The sequence below is a fragment of the Loxodonta africana genome, chromosome 26, assembly GCF_030014295.1.
Source record: "Loxodonta africana isolate mLoxAfr1 chromosome 26, mLoxAfr1.hap2, whole genome shotgun sequence".
In the NCBI taxonomy this organism is placed as follows: domain Eukaryota; kingdom Metazoa; phylum Chordata; class Mammalia; order Proboscidea; family Elephantidae; genus Loxodonta; species Loxodonta africana.
The window spans coordinates 45,937,551-45,963,627 of NC_087367.1; the positions used below are offsets into that span (position 1 = coordinate 45,937,551).

The following is a 26,077-nucleotide window of genomic DNA, read 5'->3' on the forward strand; positions in this document are numbered from 1 at the left end:
TCTAGCCAATAGAATTCAGCATCATATCAAAAAAAATAAAACACCATGACCAAGTGGGATTCATACCAGGTATGCAAGAATGTTTCAACATTAGAAAAGCAATCAACATAATCCACCACATAAACCAAAGAAAATAAAAGAATCACATGATCATCGCAATGGATGCAGAAAAAGGCATTCGACAAAGTTCAACACCAATTCCTAATAAAAACTATCAATAAAATAGGTATAGAAGGGAAATTCCTCAGCATAATAAAGGCCACCTATACAAAGCCCACAGCCAAATCATTCTTAATAGAAAGAGGTTGAAAACATTCTCCTTGAGAACAGGAACAAGACAAGGATGCCTTCTATCACTCCTCCTATTTAACATTGTGTTGGAAGGCCTAGCTAGAGCAATAAGGCAAGAAAAACAAATAACAGGCATTCAAACTGGTAATGAAGAAGTAAAACTGTCCCTATTGCTAATAATAAGATACTATACATAAAAAATTGAAATGACTCCACAAGAAAACTACTGGAACTAATAGAAACACTCATCGGAGTTGCCGGATACCTGGTAAACATACAAAAATCAGTTGAATTCCTATACACCAATAAAGAGAACGACGAAAAGGAAATCAGGAAAACAATATGATTTATAATAGCCCCTAAAAAAAAAATTAAAACACTTAGGAATAAATCTAACCAGGGATGTCAAAAACCTATACAAAGAAATCTACAAAACGTTACTGCAAGAAACCAAAAGAGATCTACATAAATGGAAAAACATACCATGCTCATAAATAGGTAGACTCAACCTTGTGAAAATGTCAATTCTACCCTAAGCAATCTACAAATACAATGCAATCCCGATCCAAATACCAACAGCATTCTTAAAAGAGATGGAAAAATGAATCATTAACTTTATGTGGAAAGAGAAGAGGCCCTGGATAAGTAAAGCACTATTGAAGAAGAAGAAGAAAGTAGGAGGACTCACAGTACCTGACTCAGAACGTACAGCTACAGTAGTCATGTTTGAACATGACTAGTAGAACAGAACTGAAAACACAAATGTAAATCCATCCACCTTCAACGAGGGCTCAAAGTCCATCGAATGGAGAAAAGATAGTCTTTTTAACAAATGTGGCTGGCAAAACTGGATGTCCATTTGCAAAAAAAAAAAAAAAAAAAAATGAAACAGGACCCATACCTCACACCATACACAAAAACCAATCCAAAATGGATCTAAGACCTAAATATAAAACCAGAAAGTATAAAGATCGTAGAAGAAAAAATAGGATCAATGCTAGAGGCCCTAATACACGGCATTAACAGGATACAAACCATAACACACAAACTCCAGCGGATAAGCTGGATAACTGGGTTCTTCTAAAAACTAAACACTTATGCTCATCAAAAGACTTCACCAAAAGAGTAAAAAGAGAACCTACAGACCAGGAAAAAATTCTTGGCTGTGACAAATCCAACAAGGGTCTAATCTCTAAAATCTACAGAAAAATCCAACACCTCTACAACAAAAAGACAAATAATCCAATTAAAAAATGGACAAAGGATATGAACAGGCACTTCACCAAAGAAGATATTCAAGCGGCTAACAGACGTATGAGGAAATGCTCCTATCACTAGCCATTAGAGAAATGCAAATCAGAACCACAATGAGATACCATTTCACCCCGGCATTACTGGCACTAATCAAAAAAACAGAAAATAACAAATGTTGGAGAGGCTGTGGGGAGATTGGAACTCTTACGCACTGCTGGTGGGAATGCAATATGGTACAACCATTTTGGAAAACAATATGGTGCTTCCTTAAAAAAAAAAGCAAGAAACAGAAATATCATATGATGCAGCAATCCCGCTCCTAGGAATACATCCTAGAGAAATAAAACCACAGTGAAATACCACTATACACCTATTGTTGTTGTTGTTACTGCCTTTGAGTTGGCCCCCTACTCACGGTGACCCCATGCACAATGGAATGAAATGCTGCCCAGTAGATTGGTTGCGGATTGGACTGTTATGATCCACAGGGTTTTCACTGGCTGATTTTTGAAGGCAAATCATCAGGTCTTTCTTCATAGAATGCCTTAGTCTGGATGGTCCACTGAAACACGTTCAGCATCCCAGCTACATGCAAGCCACCACTGACAAATGGGCAGCGGGGCATAAGTTGTATTGGCTGGGAATCGAACTCAGGTCTGCCCCATAGAAAGCAACAATTCTACCATCGAACCATCACACACACACCTATTAGAATTGTTAAATGTGAAAAGACTGGCAACATTAAGTGTTGACAGGATGCAGAGCAACTAAAACTCTCACACATTGCTGATGGGAATGCAAAATGGAGGAAATTAAGTAACCTTGAGAAGAGTTTGGCATTTTCTTATCAAGTTAAAAAAAGAAGTAAAACCAAGTGACGTCAAATCATCCCAACTCATGGCAGTTACCATTACCATTATGACCTAACAATTTGACTTCTAGATATTTACCCAAAAGAAATGAAAACATATGTCCACAGAGACTTGTACATTAATGTTCATGGCAGCTTTATTCATAATTGCCCTGTCTTAGGCTGGGTTCTCTAGAGAAGCAAAACCACTGAAGCATATATAGAGAGAGAGAGAGAGAGAGATTTATTTTAAGGAATGGCTCATGCAGTTGTAGAGGCTGGCAAGTCCCAAGACCAAGGGTCAGGTATGAGGCTGGAGGCTACTTCTGACTCACATAGCTAAAGGAGCTGATGAACCCAAGATCAGCAGGTAAGATGGCAGACTTCGAGCTCACAGGCTGCGGAAGTTGATGAACCCCAGGATCAGCAGGCAATACTGCACACCACTGGCTCACAGTCTGCGGAGGCTGACAAATTCCAAGGTCAGCAGACAATATGCCAGGCAGCTGGCTCAAGTCTCAAAAACCAGAGGTTAGATGATGATGAGCCAGATGCAGGAACCAGAGCGAGCTTTGCCAGACCATCCATATATATTCTGGATGCAGGCCACACTCCCAAGGAAACTCCCCTTACAAATGATTGACTGATCACATCATATCACATCATGGAGGATGACTACATCATTACATAACTGCCAAACCACTGAGAATCGTGCCTTAGCCAAGGTGATATACAATCTTAACCATCACAAGCCCTGAAGTAGAAACAAGCTAAATATCCATCAAAAAATGGGCAAACTAACTATGGTATAGCCATATACTGGAATACTACTCAGCAATAAAAAGACATGAACTATGATACAGTCAACAACACAGATAAACCTCAAAACAACTATGCTGAGTGGAAAAAGCCAGACACAACAAACTATGTACTATGTGATTCCATTTATGTGAAATCCTAGAAAAGGCAAAACTAATCTCTAGTGATAGAAAGTGGGTTTGACTGGGAAGGGGTAGCAGGGAAGCTTGGGGGTAATGGAAATATTCTATATCTTGATTGTGGTGGTGGCTACATGGATGTTTATACCATATTTGGCAAAATGCATTAAACTGTAATGTTATGGATTGAATTGTATCCCCCCAAAATAAATGCAGAAATCCTAACCCCTGTATCTGTAAATATGCCAGTCATGGATTGAATTATGCCAAAAAAACCTATTGCCGTCAAGTCAATTCCGACTCATAGCGACCCTATAGGACAGAGTAAAACTACCCCATAGAGTTTCCAAGGAGCACCTGGCAGATTCGAACTGCCAACCTTTTGGTTAGCAGCCATAGCACTTAACCACTATACCACCAGGGTTTCCATAAAAACCAAACCGATTGCTGTTGAGTTGATTCTGACTCATATCTGCCTTATCAGACAAAGTAGAACTGCCCCTCAGGGTTTCCAAGGACCAGCTGGTGGATTTGAACTGCCAATCTTTTGGTTAGCAGTCAAACACTTAACCACGGTGCCACCAGGACCTGCTATGGATTGAATTATGTCCCCCCAAAAATGTGTATCAACTTGGTTAGGCCATGATTCCCAGTATTGTGTGGTTGTCCTCCATTTTGTGATTGTAATTTTATGTTAAAGAGGATTAGGGTGGGATTGTAACACCCTCACCAAGTCATATCCCTGATCCAATATAAAGGGAGTTTCCCTGGGGTGTGGCCTGCACCACCTTTTATCTTACAAGAGATAAAAGGAAAATGAATCAAGCAGAAAGTTGGGGACTTCATACTACCAAGAAAGATGCACCGGGAGCAGAGTGCATCCTTTAGACCTGGGGTTCCTGTGCACAGAAGCTCCTAGTCTAGGGGAAAATTGATGAGAAAGGCCTTCCTCCAGAGCCTGCAGAGAGAGGAAGCCTTCCCCTGGAACTGCCACCGTGAATTTGGACTTTTAGCCTACTTTACCGTGAGGAAATAAATTTCTCTTTGTTAAAGACATTCACTTGTTATATTTCTGTTATAGCAGCACTAGATGACTAAGACAATGACCCAGTCTGGAAATCGGAGTTTTCTTTTGTTATGCTAATGAGGTTTTACCAGGGAAGAAAAAAAAAATTGAGTGGGTCCTAAATCTAATCACTTTTGAGTAGTGTCTTATAAAAAGAGAAGAACAGACAGACACACATGCAGGGGGAAGACAGACTCCAATCGAGGACCTATCTATAAGGAAAAGAACACCAAGGATTGCTGGGAGACACCAGAAACTAGGACAGAGGCCCACAGAAGAAACTGACACAGCCAAGACCCTGATTTGGACTTTTATCCTCCAGAACTGTGAAAAAAGGAAATTTCTGTTTTTTAAAGCCACCCACTTGTGGCATTTTTTCATTACAGCAGCGCTGGGTAACCAAGACATGTATATAGACTTAAAATGGGTGCATTTTATTACCTGTAAATCATACTTTGATAAAAAACGATTTTAAAGATAAAAAATGAGAAAGCCAAGTGTAAAGGGAGTTAAGTAACCCAGATTAGGCCAATCATGAATAACCATGTGACAGTTTCAAGAAGGGTCAATCAGAGCCCACTGTGAATATTTCAAACTGACCCTGGAAAGGAGAAGCTGCTAGTGATCACATGCTCACTGCATGGAGAAAGCTCTTAAGCCCTAGAAGAGCAAGATGCTGAAAACGGTAGTAGAGGCCAAGGTGGGTGTGCCCTTGGTTGCTGGCTACTGCAGGGCCTTCCAATAACAACCCCCCACCCTCACCCCCAACACCTTGGCCTTTTTAGTTTAAGATAGTACGGTTGGGTTTCTGTCATTTGTCACCAGAAGAGTTCCTATTGGACTAGAACACTGAGCCTTGAAGAAAACATGTTCCAGACTCCAGCCAACAGGGAGGAAATGTGGGGGATGGGGCAGCCTCTGGTTTGTAAACCAGGAGCCGACTGGGAAAATGGACTTTTGCTCAGCACCTGCCATTGCCAGGAGAGGAGACAGAGAAAGAACAATCAATACAAGCCCTGCTCCGGAAGAATTTGGGAAGGAGGCCAGAGGAGCCGTGCTCTGGGTTTCCTTGCCAGGTAGTTGGACCACTGCTGTGTTCTTCCTTCCTGGCCTCCTCCAGCCCCAGGAGAACTCACTGTGTGGCCCACTGTGGCATGTCAGGTCATGAAGCAGCCACCAAGTCACTCTGCCCCTCTTGCCCTCTCCTCCCTCTGTCCTGACCCGGTCACCCAGTTCCCAATATAATATCCTACCCTACAAATTATTTACAACATCCTGAGATGGGACAGAGCCAGGGCTGGACAGAATCAACAGTTGTTGAGGCCAGGAGAGCTCTTGATGTACGTGAGCAAACTGACTTTGCACCATTAACTTCGTCACAATTTCCTAGCTAAGAGCCATGGAGGAGCACCCCCTTGCCACCCCAACACATCAAAGATCCTCGGTATTTATTGGCAGGGTTTTTACCAGGGATAACTCCCCTGAGCCTAGAGTTCTGCCACTAGGTACATTGTTTCATTTCATGTTCACAGCAACTGCCCGTTTGTTGTTTAAAGGTGATTCCTGGTGAACTAATAAGGAAACCAGCTCAGAGAGGTAAGGGCTAATCAAAAAAAAAAAAAAAAAAAAACAAAGCCTACTGCCATGGAGCCAGTTCTCATTCATCGTGACCCTATAGGACAGAGTAGAGCTGCCCCAACGGGTTTCCAGGGCTGTAATCTTTATGGAAGCAGACTGCCACATCTTTCTCCCACCGAGAAATTTTATTTTATATAATTTCATGTGTTACAAAATATTGCTCTTCTTTTGATTTTTTTTTTCCCCCAAACATTTAAAGATGTGAAAACCACTGTTAGTGCATTCCGCTGTATATATCAGGCAGCAGGCCGGATTTGACCCGCTGCCCATAGACTGCAGACCCCCGCCCTAGGTTACCGGGTCTCTGTGAGGACCAAAGCCTCAGTGCACCTAAGGAAGGCACTTTGGGTCCAGCAGGGTGCTCGGCTGCGTCGGGGCCCCTTAGACCGCTAGGCCGCCTGGTCGCTGCGCAGTTTCCCGCTGTGGCTGACCGGCCGCTGGCCCCTGGACCCCTCCCCGGAGCACCCTGCAGGGCCGGCCCCCAGCCCAGCTCCCAGCGCCGCACTCACCCAGGGCCCCCGCACAGAGCAGGGCGCAAATGGGGAGCCTCATTCTCAGGTGCGAGCGCGCGTCTGGTGCGGGCGCCTCTGGCCGGTTTCACCAGCTCCGGATCTGGGCGAGTTTGCCTTCTCCTGTGGGTTGGCCCACAGGGGCTGGTAGCCCTCGCCACACCTCCCACCGCGTCCCCGCCTCGGCCCGAGCAGCCAGAGCTCTCTGTGGGGCTGGAGGGCAGCATGCTCCCCAACCATTCCCCCCCGACTCGCGGCTGCCCCTTTGCTCCCGGGGCTGGGGGCCTTGAGGCTGGACCTCTGCTTGCGTGGGAGGGGTGACCCCCGGAGGTACAAGCTGGAACAACCTCGGAGCTCTCTTGTCTCTCTTCCCTAATCCACACTAAGAGAAATTGAGGCCCAAGGCGAGAGTGATCCGCGGAAAATCCCGGACTCTCCGACCATCTTCTAGGCAAGAAGCTCCTGCGCGTTTCACAGATTCCAAGAGTATAGAGAGCAGCCAGAGCAGTCTACAGGTTGAGAACTGTGGAGCCTTCACCCAGGAATACACGGGCGCATGCACACACAACGTTGTGAACAGTTTTCGGGGAATCGCAGGCTCTTCCCCCTAAAGCTTCATCATTCGATCACTCCCAAGCCCTTCGGGAAGCTCCCTCAGACACTGTCCCCTGAAACCTCCTGCTCTTGAGAACCTGAGAAGAAGGGAAGCCAGAAGGTCTGCCCTGCCCCAGCAACACGATCCTTTTGAGGTCTCCTGATAACATCTCTGATGATTAATGAGGTCGAACATCTTTTCATGTACTTATTGCCAGTTGGATCCCTTCCTGTGTGTACTATTGGTTCAAGTCTTTTGCACTGAATACGTTTTAGGCTAGTTTCTATTGTATTAATTTTGGAGATGGGAAATATAATCGTTCAAACTACAGACTAAGACTCTAATAATCATCCTCAGAATTGGGCCGTAAGAATGTGTCGTAATTGAATTTAATGTTTACCTAACTATATTAACCCACTTCTCGCAGAAGACAACGGGAGACAGAGATTCCAACTCAGGCCTGGCAGTTACATTTTCCACTCAGGGGATCTGAGTACTTTTTGAATGTTAGGATTTTTGAAAGTGAGACTAGCAGTCCCTTCTTTTTTAATCTATAGGAAAAAGAATTTACGTAGTTTTTTCAAGTTTAAAAAAAATTGCTGTAAAATGCAATTTAACAAAAAGACAACCCCATCAAAAAACGGGCAAGGGACTTGAATAGATGTTTCACCGAAAAGGACATTCAAATGGCCACCAAACACATGAAAAGATGCTCAATGTCATCAGTCATCAGAGAGTTGTAATTGCCATCAATAAGTTGCACAACTGTAAAAAGGTGAACTGGCAAAAATTGTGCGATGGATATGTATACAACAACAACAACCACAACAAGCAGCTGCTGAGGCTGCTTTGTTGTTGTTGTTAGATGCCGTGGAGTCAGTTCTGACTCAGAGCGACCCCATGCACAACAGAATGAAACTTCAGTGCGCCATCCTCACAACCGTTGCTGTGCTTGAGCCCATTGTTGCAGCCACCACGTCAATCCATCTCCTTAAGGGTCTTCCTCTTTTCCGCTGACCCTCTACTTTCCCAAGCATGATGTCCTTCTCCAGGAATCGATCCCTCCTGATAACATGTCTGAAGTATGTGAGACTTAGTCTCGCCATCCTTGCTTCTAAGGAGCATTCTGGTTGTACTTCTTCCAAGACAGATTAGTTCGTTCTTTTGGCAGTCTATGGTGTATTCAGTATTCTTCTCCAACACCACAATTCAAAGGCGTCAGTTCTTCTTCGGTCTTCCTTATTTATTCTTCAGCTTTCGCATGCACATGAGGTGATTGAAAACATCATGACTTGGGTCAGGTGCACCTTAGTCCTCAAAGTGACATCTTTGCTTTTGAACACTCTAAAGAGGTCTTTTGCAGCAGATTTGCCCAATGCCATGTGTCTTTTGCTTTCTTGACTGCTGTTTCCATGGCTGTTGATTGTGGATCCAAGTAAAATGAAATCTTTGACAACCTCAATCTTTTCTCCGTTTATCATGATGTTGCTCATTGGTCCAGTTGTGAGGATTTTTGTTTTCTTACGTTGAAGTGCAATCCATACTGAAGGCTGTGGTCTCTGGTCTTCACCAGTAAGTGCCTCAAGTGCTCTTTACTTTCAGCAAGCAAGGTTGTGTCATCTGCATAATGTAGGTTGTTAATGAGTCTTCCTACAATCCTGATGCCCCGTTCTTCTTCATATAGTCCAGCTTCTTGGATTATTTGCTCAGCATGCAGGTTGAATAGGTATGGTGAAAGAATACAACCCTGACGCACACCTTTCTTGACTTTAAACCATGCAATAAGTGTATCCCCCTGATTGAACAACTGCCTCTTGATCCATGTACACATTCTTCATGAGCACAATTAAGTGTTCTGGAATTCCCATTCTCTGCAATGTTATCCATAATTTGTTATGATCCACACAGTCAAATGCCTTTGCATAGTCAATAAAACGCAGGTAAACACCTTTTTAGTATTCTCTGCTTTCAGCCAGGATCCATCTGACCTCAGCAATGATATCCCTGGTTCCATGTCCTCTTCTAAATCCGGCTTAAATTTCTGTCAGTTCCCTGTGGATATGCTGCTGCAGCTGCTTTTGAGTGATCTTCAGCAAAATTTTGCTTGCATGTGATATTAAAGATATTGTTCGATAATTTCCATGTTCGGTTGGATCGCCTTTCTTGGGAAGAGGCATAAATATAGATCTCTTCTAGTCGGTTGGCCGGGTAGCTGTCTTCCAAATTTCTTGGCATAGAAGAGTGAGCACTTCCAGCCCTGCAACCATTTGTTGAAACACCTCAATTGGTATTCTATCAATTCCAGGAGCCTTGTTTTTCACCAATGCCTTCAGTGCAGCTTGAACTTCTTCCTTCCTTCAGTACCATGGGTTCCTGATCGTATGTTACCTCCTGAAATTGTTGAACATCAACCAATTCTTTTTGGTATAGTGATTCTGTGTAGTCCTTCCATCTTCTTTTGATGCTTCCTGCATTGTTTAATATTTTCCTTGTAGAATCCTTCAGTATTGCAAGTCGAGGCTTGAATTTTTTCTTCAGTTCTTTCAGCTTGAGAAATGCAGAGTGTGTTCTTCCCTTTTGGTTTCCTATCTCCAGGTCTCTGCTCATGTCATCATAATACTTTGTCTTCTGGAGCTGTCCTTTGAAATCTTCTGTTCAGCTCTTTTACTTCATCATGTTTTCCTTTTCTTTAGCTACTCAACATTCAAGTGCAAATTTCAGAGTCTCTTCTGACATCCATTTGGGTCCTTTCTTTCTCCCCTATCTTTTCAATGACATCTTGCTTTCTTTATGTATGATGTCCTTGATGTTATTCCACAACTCGTCTGGCCTTTGGTTATTAGTATTCAATGCATCAAGTCTGTTCTTGAGATGGTCTCTAAATTCAGGTTGGATATACTCAAGGTTGTACTTTAGCTTTTGTCGACTTGTTCTAATTTTCTTCAGTTTCAATTGGAACTTGCATATGAGTAATCGATGGTCTGATCTGCACTCTGCCCCTGGCCTTGTTCTGACTGATGATATTGAGCTTTTCCATCGTCTTTTTCCACAGATGTAGTCAATTTGATTCCTGTGTATTCCATTTGGTGAGGTCCGTTTTTTATGTGTATAGTTTATGTTGATGAAAAAACGTATTTGCAATGAAGAAGTCATTGGTCTTGCAAAATTCAATCATGTGATCTCCGGCATCATTTCTATCACCAAGGCCATATTTTCCAACTATCAATCCTTCTTCTTTGTTTCCAAGTTTCACATTCCAATCATCAGTAATTATCAGTGCATCCTGGTTGCATGTTCGATCAATTTCAGACTGCAGAAGTTAGTAAAAATCTTCAACTTCTTCATCTTTGGCCTTAGTGGTTGGTGGATACATTTGAATAATAGTCATATTAACTGGTCCTCCTTGTAGGTGTATGGATATTATCCTATCACTGACAGCATTGTGCTTCAGGATAGATCTTGAAATATTCTTTTTGACGATGAGTGCAATGCCATTCCTCTTCAAGTTGTCATTCTTGGCATAGCAGACCAATTCAAAATGACAAACACCAGTCCATTTCAGCTCACTAATGCCTAAGATATTGATTTTTATGTGTTCCATTTCATTTTTGGTGATTTCCAATCTTCCTAGATTCATGCTTCATACATTCCATGTTCTGATTATTAATGGATGTTTGCAGCTATTTCTTCTCATTTCGAGTCATGCCAAATTAGCAAATGAAGGTCCCGAAAGCTTGACTTCATCCGCGTCATTAAGGTCAGCTCTACATTGAGGAGTCGGCTCTTCCCCAGTCACATTTTGAATGCCTTCCAACCTGGAGGGCCCATCTTCTGGTGCTATGTCAGACAATCTTCCGCTGCTATTCATGAGGTTTTCACTGGCTAATTCTCTTCAGAAGTAGACCACCAGGTCCTTCTTCCTAGTCTGTCTTAGTCTGGAAGCTCAGCTGAAACCTGTCGACCGTGAGTGACCTTGCTGGTATTTGAATACCAGTGGCATAGCTTCCAGCATCAGAGCAACACACAAGCCCCCGCAGTACGACAAACTGACAGAAGTGTGGGGGCTGAGGCTGCTCATGTACAACCAAACACCTCATGGGATTTAATTTCTTGCTTTGGAGGTTTAGAGTTATGGATTCAAGGGACATCCCAGTTAATTGGCCTGATAACAAGTTTAGTGCTTCTGTTCTACCTCCTAGTCTGACACATAATGCCTGGGGTCTTGAAAGCTTGAAAGCAGCCATTTAAGGCACAGCGATTGGTCTCTAATCGCCTGGAGCAACAGAGGAAAAAGGAGAGTCAAGGAAAAATGGAATGCAGAGGCCTAACTGGGGATGAGGGGTGGAGAGCCCTGACTGCACAATGGTTAACAGCTACAGCTACTAACCAAAAGCTCAGCAGTTCAAATCCACCGGCCACTCCTTGGAAACTCTATGGGGCAGTTCTACTCTGTTCTATAGGGTCACTAGGAGTTGGAATCAACTGAACAGAAATGGGTTTGGTTTTTTGGTTTTTGAATTAGGAGGGGAGGAGAGCTGGGTGTCCATGTGCATGCCCTGGGCACTTCTTTGGGCGGGGCACCAATTAGCAGTTTCTATTTTTTTTTTTTATTGGTCATCACAGCTTTCATCGCCAGCTTTGAGAGATCATTCAGCAATTTAACACTAATTGCCCCAAGTGCTAGGTAGCTAGGCCCCTGATAGAATGTGTAGCTAATTGCCTCCATCAATAAACTGCTTCCTTTGCCATGGGACCAAAAGAACTGCGTGGTGCCTGGCTACCATTACTGAACATTTTGATCAAAGATTCTATAGAAGAATCCTGATCAAAAGGGAGAAAATGCAAAACAAATTTTCAAATCTCATGAGATGCAGGTTTTCTGGAGCCATGGAGGCTGGATGAACCCCTGAAACTATTGCCCTGGGAATCTTTAAACCTTAAATCCTAATCCAAAAATATTCCCTGAAGTCTTCTTAAAACCAAACAATAGTTTAGCATAACTAGTAAAGAATGTCTGCTTTGACTACATCCCACTTGATGAGTAGTGTCTGGGGTCTTAAAACCTTGCTAGTAGCCACCTAAGATACATGTATTGGTCCTATCCCACTCAGAGCAGAGGAGAATGAAGAAAACCAAAGACACGAGGAAAATACTAGCCCAAAGGACTAAAGGACCAAATGAACCAGGGACTCCACCAGCCTGAAACCAGAAGAACTAGATGGTGCCTGGCTACAACCGATGACCACTGGGATGTTTTAGTCTATGTATCAACTTAGATGGGCCATGGTGCTCATTGTTTTGGAAGTCATGTAACGTTATCACTTCTATGTTGAGATCTGATATGCGATTACCCCCACGATGGGATCTGCTGTGAGTAGCCAATCAGTTAAAAGGAAGTTTCCTTGAGTGTATGGCCTGCAATGAATATAAGTGGACATTCTGGCAAGACTCAGGGGCTTTTTGCTCCAGTCGGATCCTGCAGCTGGCTCCTGTTCATCAGGTTCTTGGGACTTGAGTTAGCAGCTTACCTTCAGTCTTGCCTGCTGATCTTGGCATTCAACAATCTTCACACCCTGTGAGCAAGAGCCCTGCTCTCTGACCTGCCAATCTTGGGTTCACCAGCCTCTGTGGCTGTGTGAATTAGGAGAAAGCTCTATCCAGAACCACAGACTTGGGATGTTCCAGCCTCTACAACTCCATGAGCCATTTCCTTGATATAAATTTGCCTCTCTATATATATTCAGTTTGCTGGTTTTGATTCTCTACAGAATCCAGCCTGAGACAGGGAACATATCAGAGCGTCCTGGACAGAGCAGGAGAAAAATGTAGAACAGAATTCAAATTCACATAAAAAGACCGGACTTAATGGCCCGACAGAGACTGAAGGAACCCCCAAAACTATGGCCCCAGGTGCTGTATTAACCCAGAACTGAAGCCACTCTTGAAGCCCACTTTTCAGACAAAGGTTAGACAGGGCTACAAAACAAAAAATAATACACGTGAGGAACATGCTTCTTAGTTCAATCAGATATACCAGACTGAATGGACAGCTTCTGTCCAAAACCAGAATGAGAAGGCAGGAAGGGACAGGAACTGGTCGAAAGGACACAGGGAACCCGAGGTAGAAAGGAGGAGTGTGCTGTCACATTGTGGGAATTGCCACCAATGTCAGAAAATAATATGTGCATAAATTTTTGAAGGAGAAATTAACTTGAGCTGTAAGCTTTCACCTAAATGACAATAAAATAACAACAACAAAAAGAATATCTGCTTTGTGCATTGTGCTCTTTTAAGAACTATCTGTATGGGATCAAAATTGATGACAGCAACATGAAAGATCAGACAGCAAATTTAGGGGGTAGTGATTTTATATTAGTGGGGGAGGAATAATTTGGAAAAGGAGGGTGAGGATCGTTGCTTGATTTGAAGAATGTAATCAATGTCACTGAATTGTAAGCGTAGAAATTGTTGAATTGGTGTATGTTTTGCTGTGTATATTCTCAACAACAACAAAAAATAAAATAATGACAGGCAACTCCCAGATAAGAACGAGTTCTGTTCCTAAATCTGTCTTTAAGTCGAATTTGTATGGAAGTCGGAACAGTTAGTTATGGTTAGTCAAATGTTTTCCTTAGTATATAGTGTAAGTCTTCCAGATACATTAAAACATCTTTAACATAATAATACATCACAAAGCAGCACTCGTTTGTTATTACTAGCCACTGTATGTAGCTCGAATTTTTAATATGATAGGCTTTACGGGGTTTGTTCTTAACTTTGGGTTAAGTCAGATGTTAGTAACCTGGGGACTGCCTGTATTTTAAAAAATTGTTGAAAAATATGAAAATTGCCATTTTAACAACTTTAAGTATACAATTCATAATGGCATTAATTCACAGTGGTGTGCGACCATCATCACTATTCCCAAAATCTTTTTACCCTCCCAAACAGAAACTCTGTGCACATAAAGCAGTAGCTCCTTTGTCCCCCTTCCCTGGGCTTCAGGTAACCACTAATCTACTTTCTGTCTCTATACATTTACCTCTTCTAGATATTTCACGTAAGTGGAATTATCCAATATTTGTCCTGTCATGCCTGGCTTATTTCACTTAGCATAATGTTTTTGAGGTTTACCTCTGTCTTAGTAAGTATCAGCACTTCATTTCTCTTTATGGCTGAATAATATTCCATTGTACGTATATACTAAAAAAAACTACATTTTTAAAATAAGTAATTAGGCCAGTTAACTGGGATGTTCCATGAAACCATGACCCTAAACCTCCAAAGCAAGAAACTAAATCTCACGAGGTGTTTGGTTGTACATAAGCAGCCTCAGCAGGTACTCTTTTTGTTGTTGTTGCAAATATATCTATCACACAATTTTTGCCAATTCAACTTTTTACAGGTGTACAACTTACTGACAGCCATTACATTAATTGGCTGTGCAACCCTACCCTTAATCAATGAGATTTTTCTATTACCATAAACTGAAACTCATTGCTCTGTAAGCAATAACATCTCCCCTCCCCCTTCTCCCTCCTCTCACCCCTGGTAACCACTAATAAATAAGCCACTAATAAACTATACATTTGCCTGTTCTTGTTTTTATATTTAAGTGAGGTATTACAATATTTCTCCTTTTGCGATTGACTTATTTCACTCAGCATAATGTCTTCAAGTTCCGTTCATGTTGTAGCATGTATCAAGTCTTCATTTTTCTTTCTGGTTGAGTTGAATTTGCATATACTACATTTTGTTTATCCATTCATCTGTTGATGGACGCTTGGGTCATTTCCACTCCGTCCTATAGGATCACTAGGAGTCAGAATCAACTTGATGGCAACAGGCTGGTTGTTTGGTTGATGACTGACGCTGAGCATCTTTTCATGTGTTTGGTAACTATTTAAATGTCGTCTTTGGTGAAATGTCTATTCAGCCTATTGCCCATATTTTAAATTGGGTTGTCTTTTTGTTGTTAAGTTATATGAGTTTTCATATATTCTGGATACTAAACTCAGATATATTATTTGCAAAAATGTTCTCCCATTAAGTGGGCTGTCTTAATTTTCAAAATAGCAACCTTTGAAGCACAAAAGCTTTTAACTTTTATGAAGTTCTATATACCTATTTTTTCTTTTTTTGTTTGTGCTTTTGGTATCATATCTAAGAAATCATTGCCTAAATCCAAGGTCACGAAGATATATGCTTATTTTTTTCCAAGAGTTTTACCCTTTTGAGTTAATTTTTGTATATGGTGTGAGATAGAGGTTCAACGTCATTCTTTTGCATGTAGATAAGCAGTGGTCCCCTTACAGTTCTCTTTGTCTAGTATTAGCATAGTTACAACAGCTTTCTTATGGCTTTTGTTTGCATGATACATTTTCCATCCTTTTAAGTTTAATGTTTCTGTGTTCTTATGTTTTTTAAGCATGTCTTTTATAAACAGCATATAATTTTATAATCTAATCTGATAATCTTAGAATTTTATTTGGAGTATATAATTTGTTTAGTTTTAATGTACTGTAATTACTGATGTGTTTGGGTACATGCTTAACATTTTAGTATTTGTTCTCTATTGACTCATCTGTTTTACATTTCTTTTCCTTTCTTGCCTTCTTTTAGGTCAATCAATTTTTTAACTAGTCCACTGTTTTCTCTCTATTCACTTGCTAGGTACATACTCTTTTACTATTCCTTTAATGATTACCCTATAGATTATAACACATATCCTTAACTTATTGTAGTATAAGGAACATTATCACTTTTATAATGTTCTTGATGATGGTATGGACTTCCTAACACTTTAAGTCCATTTAGCATCTTCTGTCTTTTATGTTATTTTTATCATGCATTCTTGTTATACTCATATTTTAGAATGTCATAAAATATTATTATTTGTATAAGTCAATATTTATATTCATTTTTTTCATTGCTCTTCACTCCTCCCTCCATTTTTATATTTTCATCTTAGATCATTTTTCTTCCATCTAAAGAAATTCTTTCCTTTAGTATAGGTCTTCCGGCAAAGAATTCTCCTAGGGCATTTTTTTTTTAATCATTTTTTTAAATATTTATTCACTGGTTATACTATTCCACTTTAATAGTTATTTCCTTTCAGAACTTTAATGATGTCATTTTATTGTTTTCTTTGTCCATCATTTCTGTTCAGAAGTCAACTGTAGTCGGCTATGATGGTAACATCTTTTTGGGGGGGTGTTTTTAAATTACTCTCTCAATCTTTAGTTTTTAGCCATTTTGCCATGGTGTATCAAGGCGCGATTTGCATCTAAGTGTGAACATGTGCGCTGATGGTTTTCATCGCTTTTGGAAAATTCCCAGCCACTGTTTTTATAAATTTTCCTCCTGGCTATTCTCTGTGTCCTCTGCTTCTAAGACTACAATTGCACGTATAGTAGACCTTTTAAAAATGCCCCACATATATCATGCTTTTTTCTGTATTTCCATTTCTTTTTCTCTCACTGTGATTCACTTTGGATATTTTATAATGACCTATTTTCCAGTTCACTAGTTCTCTATTCTGCTGCAACTATTATACTGTTAAAGTCATTTATTGAGAACTTAACATAAATTATGGCATTGTTCACTTCCAGAATTTCCATTTGATTTCTCCTTTATAGATTCTAATTTTCCAGTTAAAATCTCCTTCTTTTCCACTATCTTTTCCTTTATTTTCACTGCGTTTCACTCTATTTTCTTGATTGTATTATTCATAGTTTTTAAAGGTCTTTGTCTGCTAATTACAGTATCTGGATTATTCATAGATACATTTATATTGTCTGTTTTTCTATTGTTTTTCAGTCATTGTGTATAACATTTTTAGAAGTTCCAGATTATACCATCATCCTTGGAAGTGGGTTCATTCTTTTTACTGCTGGGAAGATAGATTGGGGACTGGTCACTTTAATCCACTCAAGACTGGGCTGAATCAAGGCTAGGTTGTAGTTTTGGTAGGCTCCCAGAGCGTCTAACTGAAAGGCTGGTATATTCACTGGGGCTACATATCTAAGATGTGGTATTATCTTTTTGCTTCCACTCCATGCAACTTCAAATTATAGCAAACATAATAAAGGGGAAACTGGCCATTTGGCAGGCTTACTTCTCCACACTTTCCTACTCATTGGGATGGTATCTCTACTTCTGTTTTTCCAGCCCCAAATCTGCAGAAACTCCACTGATTTCTCTGTATCCCAGCAGTGGCTCTTCACCCAGGCAAAGCTATTCATCTCTTGCCTTGTTGCCACGAGTGACAAATTTCCCCAGGGAAACTGTGGCTGCAAAATGTCAGTTCATCTCTCCATGTTTTCCAGAAACTCTTGACCCCTCTAATCTTTGCTGTTTTTAAATAGATATTTTCTGATGCTTTATATAGATCTTCTCAGCAAACGTATGATGTCTGCACAAGCTACTTCATCAAAATTAGAAATACAAGTTAGGACTATGGTGGCAACTGGTTTTATATCTTTATTTTTTAAGACTGTAATGTATGTTTGTTGAATGAATGAATTGTTCAAGTTATTGTGCTCACTTATAATTGTCCTAGCTCTTCCTTGACCTAGTCCTTTGAAAGGAAATAGGGTCCATAAGGGCAGAGACCTTATTCAACACTCTATTCCCAGTTTGGAAAATCATGCCTACTATAGCATGGGCCTCAAAAAAATTATCAGAATACGGGAAAGTAAGAGGAACAAAGAAATGTCAGCACCACAAAAAAAAAAAAGAAGCACTACAAAATTACAGCAATAAACTTACACTTACCAAAAATCACACTGAATGTAAGTGGCTTAAATACACCCATAAAGAGACAGACAGAATGGATTAAAAAACAGGATTCATCAATATGCTGTCTACAAGAGATGCATCTTAGAAACAAAGACATAAATATATTAAAAATCAAAAGATGGAAAAGTATATCAAGCAAACAGCAACCAAAAAAGAGCAGAAGTGGCAATACGAATCTCAGATAAAATAAACTTTACAACAAAATCCATCATAAAAGGCAAGGAAGGACATTATATAATGATTAAAGGGACAATCGACCATGAGGACATAACCATAGTAAGTATCTACGTACCCAATGACAGGGCTCCAAAATACATAAAACAAACTCTAACAGCACTGAAAAGAGAAATCAACAATTCCACAATAATAGTAGGAGACTTCAACACGCCACTCTCAGTAGAGAACAGAACATCTAGAAAGGAACTAAATATACAGAAGATCTAAAGGCCACAATCAAGCAACTTGACCTCATAGACATATAAACTCCACCTAACAGCAGCAAAGTGCACATTCTTTTCCAATGCAGATGGAATGTTCTCCAGAATAGAAGACACCTTAGGTCACGAAGCAACCCTCAACAAAACCCAAAATATTGAGATAATTCAAAGTATCTTCTCTGATCACAATGCCTTAAAAGTAGAAATTAATAATAGGAAAATCCAGAAAAAAAAATCAAAACATGGAAACTGAATAACACCTTGCTTAAAAACCATTAGTAATAGAAGAAGTCAAAGATGGAATAAATAAATTCCTAGAATCAAACAAGAGTGAAAACACATCATACGAAAACCTTTTGGGCACAACAGAAGCAGCGCTCAGAGGTCAGTTTATAGCAATAGATGTACACATCAAAAAAGAAGAAAGAGACAAAATCAATACGTTAGCTATACAACTCAAACAAATAGAGAACAGCAAAAGAAGCCCACGGCCACATAAAGAAAGGAAACAGTAAAGATCAGAGCAGAAAAAAGTGAAATAGAGAATAGAAACACAATAGAAAGAATCAACAAAACCAAAAGGATCAACAAAAGTGACAAACCACTGGCCAAACTGACAAAAGAAAAACAAGAGAGGAAGCAAAATGAAATGGGGGACATTACAACAAACCCAACTGAAATAAAAAGAATCATAGGAGTACTATGAAAAACTATACTCCAACAAATTTCAAAACCTAGAAGAAATGGACAAATTTCTAGAAACACACTACAAAAAAAAAAAACAAAAAAACAAAGTGATGTTGAAAATCTGAATAGACCCATAACAAGAGAAGAGATTGAAAATGTAAAAAAAAAAAAAAGAAAGAAAGAAACTCCCAACAACAAAAAAGCCCTGGCCCGGATGGCTTCACTGGAGAATTCTGCCAAATATTTAGAGAAGAGCTCACACCAGTACTAGTCAAACTATTTCAGAACATTGAAAAGAAAGGAATATTCCAAATTCATTCTATGAAGCCAGAATAACCCTGATACCAAAACCAGGCAAAGAAACCATAAAAAAGAAAGTTATAGACCAATATCTCTCGTGTATATAGATGCAAAAATTCCCAACAAAACTCTAGCCAATAGAATCCAGCACCATATAAAAAAAATACACTCCGACCAAGTGGGATTTATACCAGGTATCAACATTAGAAAACCAGTCAACATAACCCACTACATAAATAAAAGAGAAGAATCACATAATCATCTCAATCAACCCAGAAAAGGCATTTGAGAAAGTCCAACACCCATTCCTGATAAAAACAATCAATAAGATAGGAATAGAAGGGAAATTCCTCAACATAACAAATGGCATCTACACAAATCAAACAGCCAACACCATTCTCAACAGCGAGAGGCTGAAAACATTCCCCCTGAGACTGAGAGCAAGACGAAGATGCCCTTTATCACCACTCCTATTTAACATTGTGCTGGAAGTCCTAGCTAGAGCAATAAGGCAAGAAAAGGAATTAAAAGGCATCTAAATGGGTATGGGAAACCCTGGTGGCATAGTGTTTAAGAGTTCCACTGCTAACCAAAAGGTCAGCAGTTCGAATCCACCGGGTGCTCTTTGTAAACCCTATGGGGCAGTTCTACTCTGTCCTGTAGGGTAGCTCTGGGTAGGAACTGACTTGACGGCAACATATTTGTTTGTTTGTTTTGGTTTAAAATGGCAAGGAAGAAGTAAAACTATCCCCATTCACAGATGATATGATGCTATACACAGATGCGATAGTGTGTGATTGTGTGTCAACTTGCTGGGCCATGATTCTCAGTGTTTACATGTGATCACTCCCATGATGGAATCTGCTGTAAGTAGCCAATCAGTTGAAAGGGAGTTTCCTTGGGTGTGTGGCCTGCATCAGAATATAAGCAAATGTTCTGGATTTTTGGTCACTCCAGGTCCTGCAGCTGGCTCCTGTTCGTCTGACCTCTCATTCTTGGGATTTGAGCCGGCAGTTTACCTGCCATTCTCGGGATCTGTTGCTCTTCGCAGTCTGTGAGCAAGAGACCTGCTCTCCGACTTGCCAATTGTGGGTTTGCCAGCCCCTGCAGCTACAGAAATCAGGAGAAGCTTCTATTCTGATCCACAGTCTTGGGATATTCCAGCCTCTATAACAGCAAGAGCAATTTCCTTGATATAAATCTCTCTTTCTCTCTGTATATATTTATACAATTACTGGTTTTGCTTCTCTAGAGAACCCAGCCTAAGACATTTGGTAGTGAGAGTAGTTCTAGAGAAACAAAATTGTAAGGATGAGTTTTCTAAACTGGTTCTCAAGTCTAGTTAGTCTTAAAGATGTTGACCCTGCTTCCAACAGTAGAGAGGGCACTGTTAATCTACAGCATGAGGTGGTGATACAAATGTGCAATATATCACCACCAATAGACCAGGTATTGGTGAAAGGTGAGGCTCTGGGTGAACACATGTGTGATACATTTCTATAGTTTTGTCAGGATGAGAAACATAAGGAAGCTGGTTAGTCGGTCCTACTTTCGCTAGACAAACTGTTGAAAGAAAGAGATGAGCTCAAGGCTTCAGAGTCAAAACTCAAGTGCTGCATAAATGACTTCGAACTGTCAACTTGTAATTTGAAAGAAAGCCTTATTTCTTGCAGTAACAGAGCTGATATTACAAAAAAACAAATCCACAGTCTTGTTGTAAAAGCAGCTAAATTACAATGCCAGCTCAATTGCCAAACTTGAGAGGTGTCTAAAGTTAAACTAAGGGCGTTGATTGGGAAGAAATGGGATCCTGAAATTTGGGATGGGGACGTATGGACAAATAAGCAGGAAGCTGGAGACACTGAGCCCCTAAATTCCATTGAATCACTACTGCCAACAGAACCATTCCCATCTGAAGAGATTACTTCATGCTTGTCTGCTAAACCATGCTGCCCAGAAAAACCATTAACCCCTCCACTCCAATCTAATGAGATTAGCCCTAGCACAGATGCCTGTAAAGAGCCCTTGCCTGAGTCATTGCCTGGGGCATTGCCTGAGGCAGATACTTTACAAGACACTGCTAAATGTTCTCGAAACAACTCCACACTACTGTTTCTGGCTTCTAGACCTATAAGTATACTTAAGTCCCAGCGAGGCCCAAAAGGTGAAGTATAAAGTGTGACCCAGGAGGAGGTACGATAAACTAAAAAAAAAATTGCTTGATTTTTCTAATATGTACAAAGAGAAACCTGGGGAATATATGTGGGAATGGCTATTAAGGGTGTGTGATATTGGTGCAAGAAACAGAAAGATGGATCAGTCTGAGTTTATTGATATGGGTCCACTAAGCACAGATTCTTCAAGCAATGTTTCAGCTCGAGAAGTTAGGAAAGGATCTAATAGTGTATTTGGTTGGGTTGCCGAAACACGGATTATGCAATGGCCTACGCTAAATTAAGTGGAAGAACTAGATCTGCCTTGGTATACTACAAAAGAAGTAACCAAAGGTTTAGAGAAATTGGAATGCTAGAGTGGATTTATCAGGTTAGACCCACAGACCCACACATGAAGTGTCTAGATGACATACGTTTTACCACAACTGTGAGGAAAAAATTTCTGAAGGGAATTCCAGCATCCTTGAAGACCGCTGTGATTACCATTTTATGTACATCAGACTTGATAGTGGGAACTGCCATAACTGAATTAAGACACCTAACTACAATGGGGTTGATTGGACCTCATGGTAGTAGGGGGCAAGCGACAACTCGATCGACAAAGACAAGGTGGGCATGGTTACAGTAATGGACAGCAGAGTCAAAGCAGTAATTAGAATAGTCTGACTCGTATGGACTTGTGTCGTTGGCTACTTAGTCATGGTGTGCCTAGGAGTGAAATAGATAGGAAATCTACGAAATATTTACTTGATCTGTACAAATGGATGTATTCTAGGTCAGGTGAACAGCAGTCTAAGTCAAATCACCAGAATAGAGAGTCACGATCCCTCAATCAATTCCCAGACTTGAGTGAATTTAAAGACCTGCAAGCCCTTGAATGAAGGTGAGACAGGGTCCCTTTGAGGAAGGACTTTAATACACTGCCCAAAATTTTTACTGTTAATCTCTCAGCCTCCCCCAAAGGGATCTCTGGCCTTTTATGAGAGTGACTGTTCATTGGGGAAAAGGAAATAATCCCACTTTTTGGGGATTACTGGATACTGGCTCTGAACTGACACTAATTCCAGGAGACCCAAACATGGCATATGGAGGTCAGGTTATTAATGGAGTCTTGGCTCATGTCCATCTCACAGTAGGTCCAGTGGGTCCCCGAGCCCATCCTGTACTGATTTTCCCAGTTCAAGAAAGCATAATTGGAAAAGGTGAGGCCAAGATGGCAGAGTAATCAGATGATCCCTCTCACAACAAAGACCCAAAAAAACAAGTGACACTATACGTATGACAAGCTAAGAGCCCTGAACATCAAAGGCAAAGTTAGAAAACGGACTGAGTGGCAGGGGGAGGGGGAGACAGCTCAGAAGCAGAGAGGAGTTGCCAGACTTGATTTGTTGGGAACCCTCAAGCACCATTCCCAGGAGCGAATGTGGTGGGCTGCTGGTAGTGTTTGGCCACAGTTTCTTCAGGGAGAAACAGCCAGCCGCACAGCCTTCTCACACCTCCGGAACCAGAGAACAGCGCTCTTGGCAAAAGCTAGCACTTGCGTATACTTTGGAAACCCTGGTGGCTATGGCTGATAACCAAGAGGCTGGCAGTTTGAACCCACCAAGTGCTCCTTGGAAACACTACAAGGCAATTCTACTCTGTTCTATAGGGTTGCTATAAGTCAGAATTGACTCAACGACAATGGATTTGGTTTTGTGTATATTTTACCATGCTCCATCCCCACCCCCAAGGTGCCTTCAGTGGTTGTTGATTTCCTTGTGCCTGAGATAGGCCCTGCGGAGCATCCCAAGCCATTCTCCCAGCCTTGGAGAAGGAATAAATTCACAATTGGGGGAAAAGATAATCTGCCAGCTCTACTAACCTGGGGAGCTCAGGACAGAAGTGGTTCCTGTCCAGGCATAAACAGTCTGTCGACTTTGAATACCTTCCCCTCCTGCATGGACCTATTTCAGGAGAATAGGCCTTTGTTGGCAGACTGCAACTGTTTTAGCTGTGCAGTGTAGAGGTGGGTATTTGATGTTTGACACAGCTTTGCCTATTAAACAGGGTCCTCTCCTACCCAAATCAGGGGCCTAAGGACTAGTGACTCCACTCATGTCACACAGCCACTCACGACAGGGGTCCAAAGGTAACTGGTACCTCCCAGTCCTTACACAAACAGCATTGGGTGCCCATGGTCCATCTGCAAAACCCACCCACCTGTGTGCTCTAGGGAACAGGGATGCACTTTCCTCACAGACACTTGGGGGATGATTGCCAGCCCCTGGCCTTGTTCACAGTATGACCCCCTGCTGCAACCAGATACTGGTACCTACACCAATCACCCCTGCCCCTCTAAGACTGTAGGACACAGCCTGTGCCACACACTTGATGACCAAATATCTGGACACCTGAGCTGAATCCATATAAGAAAAGTGGATGGACTCCTAGGCTGATATACCTGATAAGAGCTCTACCCACCTGGTGACAGGACATTAGAGCTTCAAAGGTGAAAACAATCAAGCTAAAATCAAGCTAGGTCACTCAAGAAACCCATTTGGGCATATCAAAACAAAACAAAGTAAGAAGATAGGACACAGTAAGCAAACAAAACAAACTAACACAATAACTCATACATGGCTCAGAGACAACACTCAATATCAAATCACATACAGAAGCAGACCATGATCACTTCAACAAGCTCTCAAAACAAAGAATGAACAGATCTCTGGACGACGGTGCATCCCTGGAAATACCGAATGCAGAATACAAAAGATGAATGTACAAAACTCTTCAAGACATCAGGAACCAGATCAGGAAGGAAATCAGGCAATACACAGAACAAGCCAAGGAACACACAGATAAAGCAGTTGAAGAAATTAAAAAGGTTATTCAAGAACATAATGAAAAATTTAAAAAGCTGCAAGTAACTATACGTACAGAGCAATCAGAAATTCAGGAGATTAACAATAAAATTACAGAATTAGACAACTCAATAGAAAGTTAGAGGAGCAGAATTAGGCAAGTGGAAGGCAGAAATGGTGAGATTGAAGACAAAGTTCTTGGCACCAGTATATTTGAAGAAAAATCAGATAAAAGAATTAAAAAAAATGAAGAACCCCTAAGAATCATGTGGGTCTCTATCAAGAGAAATAACTTACAAGTGATTGGAGTTTGTACAGGGAGGGATAACAGAAAATACAGAGAGAATTGTTGAAGATTTGCTGGCAGAAAACTTCCCTGATATTGTGAAAGATGAGAAGATATCTATCCAAGATGCTCATCGATCTCCACATAAGGTGGATCTTAAAAGAAAGTCACCAAGACATATTATAATCAAACTTTCCAAAACCAAAGATAAAGAGAGAATTTTAAGAGCATCTAGGGATAAGCGAAAAGTCACTTACAAACGAGAGTCAATAAGAATAAGCTCAGACTACTCAGCAGAAACCGTGCAGGCAAGAAGGCAATGAGATGACTTACATAAAGCATTGAAGGAAAAAAATTGCCAGCCAAGAATCTTATATCCAGCAAAACTGTCTCTCAAATATGAAGGTGAAATTAGGACATTTCCAGATAAACAGAAGTTTAGGGAATTCGTAAGAACCAACCAAAGCTACAAGAAATACTAAAGAGAGTTCTCTGGTTAGAAAATCAATAATAGATATCAATCAAAGACTAGACCACTGGACAGAGCAATCAGAAGTCAACCCAGATGCAGAAATCAAAAAATAAATCAAAATTTAAAAAACGCTCAAAACAGGGAAACAGCAATGTCATTACTTAAAAGAAGACAACATTAACACAATAAAGAGGGACTTAAAAATGTAGTCACAGATCTTTCATACGGAGAGGAAGACCAGGTGATAAAAGTTAGGTCTAAACTTTGAAAAATAGGGGTAAATATTAAAAGTAACCACAAAGGAGACTAACAATCCTACTCATCAAAATAAAGTACAAGAAAAAATACTCAGCAGAAACAAAATCAACAACAAATAAGAGGAAAAGAAAATATATAAACTACTTAGCACAAAAAATTAAGTGGGAAAAAGAAGCTGTCAACAATACACACAAAAAAAGACATCAAAATGACAGCATTAACTCATACCTCTTCATAATTACACTGGATGTAAATGGACTAAATGCAGCAATAAAGAGACAGAGAGTGGCACAAAGGATTAAAAAACACAATCTGTCTATATGCTGCCTGCAAGAGACACACCTTAGACTTAGAGACACAAACAAACTAAAACTCAAAGGATGGAAAAAAATATATCAAGCAAACAGCAATCAAAAAAGAGTAGAAATGGCAATATTAATTTCTGACAAAATAGACTTTAAAGTTAAATCCACCACAAAGGATAAGGAAGGACACTATATAATGATTAAAGGGTCAATATACCAGGAGGATATAACCATATCAAATATTTATGCACCCAATGACAGGGCTGCAAGATACATAAAACAAACTCTAACAGCATTGAAAAGTGAGATAGACAGCTCCACAAATACAGTAGGAGACTTCAACACACCACTTTTGGTGAAGGACAGAACAC

At 40.6% G+C, this 26,077-nt stretch overlaps 1 protein-coding gene across 1 annotated transcript in view; it reads right to left on the minus strand.

Moving 5' to 3' along the window:
- LOC100663461 (inhibitor of carbonic anhydrase-like) overlaps nt 1-26,077 on the minus strand; it is an 81,519-nt gene that overhangs the window by 39,375 nt on the left and 16,067 nt on the right. The window contains exon 4 of the mRNA XM_064277302.1: nt 6,547-6,928. Within this exon, the coding sequence (XP_064133372.1) occupies nt 6,547-6,928 (382 nt within the window). The remainder of the gene's footprint in view (nt 1-6,546; nt 6,929-26,077) is intronic.